This window comes from Strongylocentrotus purpuratus, unplaced genomic scaffold (assembly GCF_000002235.5).
Source record: "Strongylocentrotus purpuratus isolate Spur 01 unplaced genomic scaffold, Spur_5.0 spur5_scaffold_8, whole genome shotgun sequence".
In the NCBI taxonomy this organism is placed as follows: domain Eukaryota; kingdom Metazoa; phylum Echinodermata; class Echinoidea; order Camarodonta; family Strongylocentrotidae; genus Strongylocentrotus; species Strongylocentrotus purpuratus.
This window is the reverse complement of record NW_022145614.1, coordinates 27429787-27442344: the sequence shown is the minus strand read 5'-3', so window position 1 is coordinate 27442344 and position 12558 is coordinate 27429787. Positions and strand designations below refer to the sequence as shown.

Sequence of the window (12558 nt, the reverse complement as noted above, 5' to 3'; positions counted from 1 at the left end):
AAAGGTATAATATCCAGATTTTCAAGTTCTTTGACAAGTATGTGTATACTCATCTTTGACCTCCAATGGCAGAAGACAATATGACATACCTTTTAATAGGACAATAACGACGACAAACCTAAAGAGGGAGAGAAGGAATAAAAGATTGGGACATGAGATCAGATAGAAAGGGATGATAACAGATGGGAACAAAGATATAGTGTGAGAGTGTTCAAATGCTATAAAGTAAAATTGGTTGAAGATGTGGCTGACTGCACTTACTCTATAATATATTAATTAGGATGTAGAGTATACTATATAACATTGTAATTCAATCAGTGTAGGAATTTTATCCTCTTAATGCCATACACATTTGTGCAATAATAAACATGTCGTCTAAAACAAACAAGAGAAGGCGATACTTGGAATCATTATGGAAGGAGTTTAATTGATATTTGAAAGACTTCTTTAATAGTAACTGTAGAAAAAATGATATGCTGGTCTGCAAAATGTTCTGGTAGTGAAAGAATTAAAAAGATTGAATTACCTTTCCAATTAAACCGACCCCGGCATTGGCTGCTTGAATCATGCTTACATCATTTCCTCCATCCCCTAAGAAGGGAGAGAAAAGAAAGCACAAAAACAGATGGAATTTATAATTGCTTTAATGATTGTTTTATGTAGCGTACTAAATACTAAAAATATATTCAATTCTTTAAACTTCTTCTGATGTTTTGACACACATGTACTGCTCCCACTGTAGTTCGTATTTATAGTATAAACTGTCATCACAATGAGCAGGGGTTATCTACACACTACTCCCCAGTACTTTGATTATTGTGGCTGCATACATTAACATACATCATTTCACTTACCATATTTAACACACTCCATAATTTCCTGAATCTAAATCATTATCATCATCAATTTTATGAATGGTTGTCATCTTCATCAAAGTCATCATTATCTTCAACACTATCACCAAAATCACCAACATCATCAGCATCACTATTGTCATTTCCTTGTTTTTATCTTCACCACCTCCATCACCACCATCATTATCATTATCATTATCAACATCCTCACTACCATCATAGGGACACTGATTTTCCGTTTCAAAAAATGGCCTTTTCCGTTTCAGAAAATCTGGAATTCCGTTTCAGATGGGATGAAAAACGGAAATTCCGTTTTGCCATAGACTTTGTACACATGAAAAAACTAAAATTCTGTTTACATAAGATTTTCATTAAAACATGAACTTGCAGGGTACAAATGTACTATTAAAGCCGCCACCTTTGACAAGCCACTGATAACCACTCAAATACATACGGACGGGACTGGATAAACTTAATGCAAAATACTAGTGAAAATATATACCCTTACGGGCCCTAGAGTCTAGGCTAGACCTACGAAAAATTATCAAATGTTTAAATTTACCAACTTCAAATTCGAACTTAGACAAGCAGACTAAAGTCAGCGGAATGTGTCAGAACATGACATATTCCTGACGGAAAGGATGAGTACCGACGTCAACGAAAACATTTCAGTCTTGGCTGTCATGTCCGCGATCGATCGATTTTAGGCGCACATGCCAGCCCCTTTTTCAAACTGTACAACAGCGTGTGTACAATCTCGCCGCAAGTAGCGCCCGCTGCTGGCGTGTGTGTGCCTAGTATTACGTCTACGTAACACTAGGCGCCTAGCTGGCATAATAGGATCGTTTCACTGCTATTTGTACCGTGTATTGTGTCACGATCTCTATTGGTCCAGCGAAACAAAATGGCAGCGCCCGGTCTCTCCTAAGAATCTGACGAATATCGCTAAATATTCGGAATTATTAACCATGATTTGAGGCCCATAGTTTTCACTGCATAACGAGTCACAAAAATAGTGTAAGTTTTACGATTTTCTTCTTGAAAAATGAAAATTTTTGAGGTAAAAGGGGTTTTCCGCGATTTTCCGTTCAAAATTGCATTTTCCGTTTCAAATGGTCAATTCCGTGAATTCCGTCCGTTTTCCGTGATCGCGGAAAATCAGTGTCCCTACCATCATTTTCATCATAAATGTAATTACCATCATCGTCATTATCATCGTCATTATCATCGTCATTGTCATCGTTATTGTCATCGTCACACTGCCATTTCCACTGCAGCTCATATGACATCACCATCCCTCTTCATCTTCCCCACCTTATCCCAGTCTCCCCCTTCCAATCCTCTTTCCCCTTACCTATTGCACATGTCCTCTTCCCTGTATGTGTTTTGAGAAGGTTCACTATGTCAGCTTTCTGGGTCGGTGAGCATCTACACACCACCACTGCTGGGCACTGGCAAGCTAGCTCGATGAATTCATGCTCATAGAACTTGAGACAGACCTGTTTCAGCATAAAAAAGACAACTTAATCATCTGTCCTATAATAATCTTCACCAATCTCCTAATAAAGCACTGGCAAGCTAGCTCAATGATTTCACGTTCATAGAACTTGAGACAGACCTGTACCAACATTACAAACAATAAAAGTCAACATTCAGTTTCATTCCATCATCATCTCTTTCCCTTTCTCCATTTATTTCATTTTCCCACCTCAATTTCTCTAAATGCCCCATTAGTGGATTCTTTTGAGGAAAGGAGCCTTTTCACTCATGCTATACCACATGGTGATACTGAAAGCCTAAATTGTAAATAACAATCGTCACAGAACAACCAGTATTTATCTTCAAACATTTTCAATAATTTCTCTAAACAAAGTGCAGTATGTAAATGGACCACTCGTTTAGGATCCACTCACAAATTTGCACTCAGCATTTTCTTGAATCAGTTAACACATGGACATTCAAAAGCTTCTCAAAGTGTCAGCGAAATGACTACATCAAAACCGAGAATAAAGACAATATTTGCCATTTCTAGATGGCTTTTGAGAGCCAGAAGGGAGTTAACTCTGTGTTCCAGTATATGAGTTAATGCCCTTCTGGCTCCAAACAGACGGTATAGTGACTGGTACGAACAGACCATCTATGTAGAAAGACCACACTTTTGCATCGCTAGAACAGTCTTTGTATACAGGTTTCACCGTATGTCCATCTGACTTACATCTAATGACTCCCCCATGATGACGAGGGCACAGTCACTCTTTCTCCTGAACGAGTTCAATTCTGAATGGGCTTCCGAACGGTTGCTGACTTTCTTGAAGACAAAGAGGGCCTGTCTCGTCGACACCAGCTTGGCGCTCTTGGCGATGCAGCATGCCGTCTCCAGCTTGTCCCCGGTTAACATCCAAATCTGGTGAAAAGCAGAGAAAAACACTTATTATTCCTTAAACATCATCTCATTTAATGTCAAATAAATTGTGAATAGAAGTCCCTCTGGTTATATCCATATAGTTGTGACTACTTAAAAAAAATCCCTACATCTAAGTATAAAATAACAATGGAAATAAAATACATCATAAAATGAAAAGGGTTTATTCTTGGCAAAGCAAGTGATACCTTGACTGTGGCCAATACTGTAATGTTTGAGGACTGTGTCAATAATAATAATAGAAACATATGACATAAGTGAAATACACACAGTGAATGAACCACCAGTTGGAATTAAACCGAAAGATGCAGCTGGTACAACGCTCATTGATCATTCTCCATTGCAACAAAAAAATTATTTTAAAAAATCTGATAACAATGAACCTCAATAGACAGATAATTTTTCATTCACTAGAATTTCCAATGCTTTCATTCCAAATTATCATGTGGTTAATTTTAAATAGCTTAAAGGGGACGTAAGCATGGCAGATACTGGTTAACGCCATCTACGACTTCTTTTGGGCAACTGCCCGTAAACGAATGGACTTGATTAATGGTCAGCATTCGCGAAATAGACAGAAGTTATCCTCATGCTTCAGTTTCGCGTATGTTGCACGCACATGAATACTGCGGTCGCGTCGTCCGTAGTCGTATTATACCCGATTGGCCCCAGGTCAGGCCACGGGAAAGACATGTAGTCTCGTCATGCTACAGCCCCTTTAACATATTTCATCTAGTGGAAGTCCCGTCTAACCTTGATGCCAGCGTTCCTGAGCATCTCCAGGGTCGGCCTGACATCTTGCTGTAGTTTATCCTCCACCCCAGTCAGACACAGGAGCTCCAGGTCCCTCTCGATGCTCTCTACCACCGCCGCTACCTTGGATGCCCTCTCTGTTACACTGAGCTTGGCCTGGGTGTAACGATTCTGGAAAACAAAGTTGGATAGGATGTTGAATGGAGACCCCGTGTAGAGGAGAGTCACAAACTTTGCACGTTAAGAACCCACTGCACTATTCGTATATGTAGGGGGAAACCCCGGTGTAGTGGTCCACCTGCACACCCCAATCAGTTATACCGGGAGGAGAGACCCTAGGGTCTCAGTGATCCAGTTCGCTTTTCTCCTCCCAGGCTCAGGTGACGCCAAATACTTAATAATAATAATAATGAAATTATTGGGAGTTATGAACTTCAGAATTTTTCAATAATCAAAACTACTACAACAAACTTAAAATCAGTATAAAAAAAAAAATAGGTCAACAAAATACTGCCCCAAAATACACTTTTGGTATTGGTATACCACTCTTGTGCTTCCACATTTTGAAATTGCATAGAAAAAAGTATACTCTTTCAGGAAATGCTGGAAACTAAAATTTGACCATCTTAACCATCTTAACCAAATACACCTGTATAAAGCTTTAATTGAAAACCATACCATGCACTTTATGTTGGTTTTGTGATGCGGGGTCACATACCGGTATATAAGATTAAAAGATTTTACTTCCAACAATCGTGATTCAGGATTTGAAAAATTGTAATTCAGAATCATAGCCTTTCAATGGATGACTTAAACATTTCAAATTTGATATGCAATAAGTCACTTTTTGACAATGGCATCAAAACATCAAAAAGCACAGATAGCAATGTTTTTAAGATTTAACAAGAATGCCTGTTGATATCTGACATGGTAGTCTGGCGATTTTATTTTAAGGATTGAGGAATCAATGAGGAATCAGAAATATATTTACATGTAATCTTTATCTATTTATCTTAATTTATATTTCACAGAGGAATTCCAAACATATGTACATAAATATATTTTTGAAAATAAAGAATCATAAATTGATTTTACCTCAAAGTCTGCATACTGTTCTTCTGTAAGTATCCTCTTGCCGACAACTAGAGTTCTTAACCCTTCCCTTGCCATGTTGTCACTCTGTGGGCAAGATAATGAATAATGATAAATAATAATAATTATATCTATATATAGTGCAATTGTATAATCATACTCTACTGCGCTGTGATGAAAACAAAAGCCAAACAGTGCTACTTTACAGACACACAATAAACAAAACTATTCAAAAGCTCCTGAAAACAAATGCGTTTCGACAAAACTCTGAAGACAGCAACAGATGAAGCCTTTCTTATGTCTAGTGGTAGGTTATTCAAAAGTCTTGGAGTGGCGCAGCCGAAAGCGCAATCTCCAAGAGTAATTTTATTTTTGTGCGAGGGAGCTTTAGAAGCAGCTTGTCCTGTGTACTTCGCAATTTATGTGCATATGGATGAAATCTTAAAGATAATAATTCAGACAAATGATTTGGGGCTTGACCATTCAATGCCTCGAAATCAAGTATCAAATACATACACTAGGATTAACCATTGACTTTTCATATTCGAAGAATTTTGTTTGGTTGTTCTGTCTTTAACCCAACCATGATTGAAAAATTGTTAAAGTACACTTGCCTCTTCGTCAAGCCAGTCGTTGTACTGTACAATGGAGCTCATCACTGTATCGGCCCCTTTCATGAAGAAAATGATCTGGCCAGATTTCTCCTCCTGATTTGGACAAATACAAAATTTTAAGAGGTGAAAGGTAAATAAGATCAATATTATCATGAGAGTGTATAAGATGGGAGAATGAAGGTATATAAAAAAGGGAATGGGAAAGGGCACACGCAAGAGACAAGCAAAGCATGGAGATTATTCAGATGGCAAAGGTGAGAAAGGGGTGGATGCAGAGACCAAGAGAGAGAGAGAGAGAGAAAGAGAGATGTAAAGCAAAAGAGAGAGAGAAATAGAAAGAGAAAGAGAGATGGAGAGCAAAAGAGAGTGAAATAGAAAGAGAAATAGAGAGCAAGAAAGAGAGAGAAAGAGAGAAAAAGAGAAAGACTGAGAGAGAGAGAGAGAGAGAGAGAGAGAGAGAGAGAGAGCGATAGAACAGGATAAGAAAGAAAATAAACAAAAAAATTAAATAGAGAAGAAAATGATGAATCTAAATTCAATTTAAGTTATACAAATGTTCATGTTTCTTTACACAATATCTACAAGTGAGAAAAAAGAATATACCATTTACCTTGACGATGATCCCCATTCTCTTTGTCTCTGATGTGAAAGGGAAGATTTGGAGGATGGTGTACTCATCCTCTTCTCCTGTAGGGTTTCGCAGGAGCATGGAGTTCAGGTCTCGCTTGACTAGGGTAAGGTTGACGGTTTCTGTCCAGGTTACCAGGGCAACCTGTTGATATCAAAGATAATTGTTGTCATTAATTTCCTCCTCCTGCGCGTCCTTCTTAATATCATTATTTGTGTTTATTATAATCATCACAGTCCTCATCACTGTTATCATCATCTTTATTATCACCATCACCACCATCATCATCATCTTCAAATTTCATCAGTATCATCAATACAAATCATGTTCAATTCCTTTCACAATGTATAACCCCCAAAACTGCTAAACATTGAAGACTACTTCTACATGAATATAAGGTAAATCTCTTCACACCATACCTGGAAAGTGGATATTCACTGATGTTCCACATTTGAACATCCACAAACATCTACAGTAAACAAACATACCTCATCAGGACTCGAGGCTTGATACACAATGCTAGCCTCTTGGTCTTGGTCTCCGTCATTGATCACTAAACCCTCTGCATCCTCGTCTTGGACTGGCGTTACGTTGTGACACAATGCCAGCGCTCTAACCGACTCAAATACCCTGGTGACAACGGTCCGTCTCACGGCCGATTTGCGTGCAGGTGTGGTCTTTGCCGTCCCTGCATGGTTGCTCTGGGAGTAGGCTGAGAGGAGGTGCGTCTTGACGTCGTCCAGGCTGTCGCTGCCGAAGGCAACTGTGCCCAGATGTAATTTCTTGAAGACCTACAGGAGGACATAGAAATAAACAGAACACAACACTGTAATAATGCTTTCGGAATAAAACTTCTTTAATCTCTCAAACCAATATCATTCTGAACACAACAATCAATTAATTCAATTTTTTAAAACTTATTTCTAAACTTATCTCAAAAGAAAAAATAGTTGTCTACATTTCAGGAGACTTCTAAAAATCGAGCATTCTGTTAGTTCAAAATGTTTCCTAAGATCTATTAGATCTTTTAATTGATTGATTGATTGATTGATTGATTGATTGATTGATTGATTGATTGATTGATTGATTTTATTTATTCATTTCATATAACAATTGTTTGCACAATAAAGAATATAGTTGACAAAGTAAGATCAAAATTATGAAATGAAACAGGAACCTACTGGAAAGCATAGCTTATTTTTGTAGGTTCCCAAGAATAAATATAATATGAACATAATTGATCAATCCTGTAAAGAAATTTCAGAATCCCATGAAGAGATAGAGGCTGTTTGGAATAAAAAAAAATCACAATAAAAAGAGTCAATTTTTTTCGCTTTTGGGCACGAAGGGTGAACAGGTTTTGTGGTCTAGTGGATAAGTCTCCAGACTGTGAACCAAAAGGTATCAAGTTCATATCCTTTGGCAAGACATTAATCTACATTTGCCACACTCGACCCAGGTTTGGTAAGTGGGTATCTGGCAGGATTCATTCCTTGAATGCACCGAGCGCTATGACTGCCAGAGCTCAAGCCAGGGTATTATTAACCAAAGTCCTTTGAAAGGGCATAGAGATGTCATATCATAATGTGATATGCGCTATACAAGAACGGCTTATCATTATTATTATTATTATTACAAGATGTCAGCCCCCACTGGAAAAATCGTGCCCAAACATTTATGTCAATAGGAATCCTGGGTGGTGTTTCATAAAGCTGTGCATAAAGTTACGAATGACTTTACAAAAGATTTGAATATGAAGAGCCAAATAGGATGCCCAGACATGTTAAAAAAGTGTGACTGTTTTTCCCATTATGCAATTAAAAGGATTTGAGAATCTCATTTAGCTTTTCATATTCAAGTCATTTGTAAAGTCATGCGTAACTTTACCCACAGCTTTATGAAACACCCTCCTGTACTCTTACCATCTCATTCTGTGTAAGTGTCCCGGTTTTATCCGATAGTAGATACGTGATGCGCCCCAGCTCCTCCGGGATGGTGGTAGACCTGACCACCGTACCAGGGATCTCTGAATCTCGCATGATGACAAAGGAGTAGACAATCTTGGCCATGTCAAGATTCACTCGTAAACTGTTCAAAAGCAAGAATAACAATGATGATAGATATTAGCTTGATATCAATACCATGAATTATTGTTTATTGCCTGTGTATAAGCTTTTCATGTACTTTTAGATTGCACAGACCTTCAAACTGTAGTGTATATATGAATCTTATTTTGCTTAGCCAACTTTCCTCCCAGCTGCTCAATTATTATAAAACTGATTAACTCAAGTCTATTTTCCTTAAAAATATGTATTTCTTTTCATAAACATGGGCTGAAACAGACCAACTCACTCCAAATCAAGATGGCTACTTCATAATGCATTATAGAATATACAAAGCATCTGGAAACATTGCAGAGATGAGATAGGATAACTACAGGACTGAAGTTTGTTTATATATATTTTTTATAAAATTATTATTATTATTATTTTTTTTTATTTTTTATTGATTTATGCATTTAAGGAATACTCATGAACTGCTAAACACTTTTAAATTGTTCATTCACTGTACCAAGCTTAGTGAATTCAATATCTTTTTAGAAGAACATATTTTACATGCTTTGTCTTGCTTACCTGAGTGGAATAATGGAAGAAAATAAAAGCACATATCTAACAAAGTATCTGAACCATGGGCCCTGGAATCCCTGTTATATAAAAAAGAAGAAAAAGCAAACAAATATTACAGTCTTTAGTCTAGTATATTTCTTGAGTGGAGAGTCGCATTTATATAAACAATCAAAACCGCGATCACGATCAGTCTATGTGGGCTACATACTTCGTAATTGTTGTAATAAAGATGTAAACTATTCATTCTCCAATTTCTGTTTTACACGAAACAAATGGCAATTTTATATCAACAATGAAACTTGTGAATCACATGTAAATATACATAATACTTCAGTTTTCAATATGTTTTTTTTTTCTTCATACTTTTTCCCTCAACAGGGTTTTTATTGATTTTCATTTGTAACAAATTAACAAACAAACTACATTCAATATCTTTTAATGTGGTATCAATGTGTTTTTAAACCTTGTATTATTACTCTGTAAATTGATCAAATTTGGTTGTTAGCTGCATGTTTGATGACTTGCTTTATCTCAATAAATCAAACCAATAAACCAAACCAACTGTTGACAGACCTAGATTGATCTGAACTTATTACACCAATCATTCAATCAAAACATATAACAAATAGATTTGGACAAAAAAATGACAATTTGTACAAATGCTTGAAAGCTTAACACTGTAAATACTGAATGATGAATGTAACATGAGATGGAGAGGAAGGGGAGCAGGACAGGACAGGGTGAAAGACAGGGAAGGGCAGGGGATGTTGGAAAGAAGGGTAGTGGATGGGGGGGGGGGGGGGGGTGGAGAGGAGGAGAGTGAAGAAGAAAGGAAAGATGAGGGCAGGGGTAGGGAAAGAAGGGGAGTGGAGATGAGAGGGGAAAGAGAGGGAAGAAAGATTGCAGGAGAGGACAGCTAGTGAGGAAGAGGATGGGAAGGGGATGGGAGGAGATGGGAGAGATGGGAAGGGAAGGAGAGGGGAAGACGGAGAGGGGAATAGGGAAGGGAGAAGGGAAGGGTAATAGGAGAGGGCAGATGGGAAGGGAAGAAGCAGAGTGGAGATGGGGAGGGCAGGCAAGAAGGGAAAAAGGGGCAGAGGATGAGGAAGAGAAGGAGCAGGATAAAGGGCAGGGGAATGCCCATTACCTTCATGATGATCATGGTGACAGCCAGTGCTAAGGTCAGGAGAAAGAGCACTTTGGTCTGATTGTTGACCTCCAGGTCAGTGATGCCAAACTTGAGCCTTGGACTGGACGTGTTCATCACGGCTCTCGTCTCAGGACCAGTGTAGATGACCACACCCAAAGCTTGACCTGTAAAATGATTTTGACCTTTATTGATACATGTTCCCAGTGTCTCCTTTCAGGGCAAGTTCTGTATGATGTTGTGGTCTAGTGGTTAAATCTCTGAAGTGAACTGATATACATGTACCGCAGTATGTGTCATTATAATTAGCTTCAGAGTACAATATTTTTGTCATTAATCTGTTTATAGTTAGCACCTTGAGCACCCTCTGAATGGATACATTGTGCATCATAAATGTCTGCATTATTATGACTTTCTTATTACTGAAAACTCTGTGATGGGCTACACAATGTTTACACCGGGTAATATTTACGCCGGCACCAAAGCTATATATGCAGGTATATACATCAAGTGAACTTAGGGGAGTTTACTCTTTGTTAAAGTATATGAGTTCAGTTTAACACCCTTCTGGCTCTCGGCAGGTGTTAGCTCAAAGTGTACGGCATACTCGATTTTCCATTCAACAATGCCTTGGGTCTTATAGAATCTATAACACCAAACACTGAACTCACCAGATGCTATTACGGTGTTAGCCCACAATGTATTCTCAATGCCCAGTGCATCCTGTGTTGATACACCCTCTTCTAGCACCGTGAACGTTCCTACGAAGCTGTGGATGTCTTTCTGAGGCTTCTCTGCATATACATTGCCATTATAGCCCAGTAAATCCTGAGTAAGAAAGGAATATATAATATGTCATTGAATTTTATTTCAATTTCTTTATAAAATATTTAGATTTTAATTGTACTCATGTGTAAAAAATGTATTGATCATTGTGAACAAATATTATTAACTACCGGAGAATGAATAACTACATTTTTCAATTTCGCAACCCTAATTGACAAATAATAATAAAAAGCCTTAACTTCTAGATAGCTTCTAGATAGTTAGTAGTTTTTGCTAAAGTACAAGCTGGAAGGAATCATATATTCTCCAAATGCAATATTCACGTAGGGAAAGTAGCCTTGGAATAAAGGAACACAACTAAATGTTTTCATTTGGAGCTCAAAGTAGAGAAAGGGAATCAAAATCTCAACTCAAATTCAGAATTTTTTAATATTGAAAGGTTTTATTGAAGAATTTTTTTTTAAAGTCAATAATCTCAACGAATCATCCTGAAATTGGTATTAATGTCCTTTGGCAAGAATTGATCTCCATTTTCCACACATAACCCAGGTGATGTAAATGGCTACCTGGCAGGAATTAATTCCTTGAAAGGCTAAAGCCAGGGTAATAATTGCGGAACGCCAGAAGTGTCAAGTCTGACAGATATGTGCGCCATACAAGAACCCAATATTATTATTATTATCATTAAAAAACAAAGGAATATTTGAATATGTGTATTTTTATCAATAAGAGATGATAGAAAACAGAAAATAAATAGAAAAGAGGTGTGATTAAATAGTGACAAGTAATGGGACTATTTCTCACCTCATCCTTGTTTAACCTTTGACAGCTGGGTACTGCTAGTCTTAGCTTCCAGTCTGTTTCACCATCTAGCTGGTCTGTGCGTATAAAACATGCCCCTGAAACAAAACACAAGCAAATAAATTTAAAAATGTAGATTATGGCATACAGGCATACATTTACAGTACATTGTAAATGCACTGGCAACTGTGGAGCAAAATAATTAGTTCTTCCTCTTTTGATGTAAATTACCACAAAAGTTTTCTTCATGTTGAAGGGGTAACACTAATATTAAAAGTGAGATTTTAAAAATGGAAACAAAAGTTTACTGGTACTGGACATGTATGTAAAATGTAGAGCATGAACCTGGGAAGGATTCTAAAGAATAACAAATTTAACGAGGAATATTTTACTGTCATAACATATCTGAAGAAGGATGAGCCACTGGTTATTGATAAGCATATAGTTAAAATCTAAATTATCAATACCCTTTAATTAATACCAATTTTTTTAATTTTTCAAGGACATGTATGTGAAAATTTATTTGTCCCTTTCTCTGTTTCTTGAGAATAAAGCTTTAATACATCTAAAAGTATTCAACAAAGGCCCTAATCTAACCAAGCCAGCTATCATTCTTGAGTTAAAGGTAAAGACCAGTTATGGTCATGCGATTGCATTGTGAAAGAAACATTGTGGAATCGATCATAAAAGGTTGATCATCTAGCATCTAGCATCTGCAAGGTTCTGGAATCATCAAAATGATAAGAAATTTGGCCCATTCTTCGTAAAGTTACAAGTACTATACACAGAAAGATATATATGGGACTACCCTATATCTCTCACAGACCATGAGAG

The 12558-nt window shown here is 37.3% G+C and overlaps 1 protein-coding gene across 2 annotated transcripts in view; it reads right to left on the bottom strand.

Annotated features, from left to right (window-relative positions):
- Positions 1-12558, bottom strand: part of LOC754489 (probable phospholipid-transporting ATPase IIB) — a 39623-nt gene that overhangs the window by 7459 nt on the left and 19606 nt on the right. For both annotated transcript variants that reach the window (XM_030975367.1, XM_030975368.1), the window contains exons 7-19: positions 11728-11822; positions 10809-10965; positions 10138-10304; positions 8997-9067; positions 8286-8451; positions 6852-7154; positions 6346-6507; positions 5736-5828; positions 5125-5208; positions 4030-4200; positions 3070-3258; positions 2209-2353; positions 527-591 (exon numbers count right to left, since the gene is read on the bottom strand). In XM_030975367.1, the coding sequence (XP_030831227.1) occupies positions 527-591; positions 2209-2353; positions 3070-3258; positions 4030-4200; positions 5125-5208; positions 5736-5828; positions 6346-6507; positions 6852-7154; positions 8286-8451; positions 8997-9067; positions 10138-10304; positions 10809-10965; positions 11728-11822 (1868 nt within the window). The remainder of the gene's footprint in view (positions 1-526; positions 592-2208; positions 2354-3069; positions 3259-4029; positions 4201-5124; positions 5209-5735; positions 5829-6345; positions 6508-6851; positions 7155-8285; positions 8452-8996; positions 9068-10137; positions 10305-10808; positions 10966-11727; positions 11823-12558) is intronic.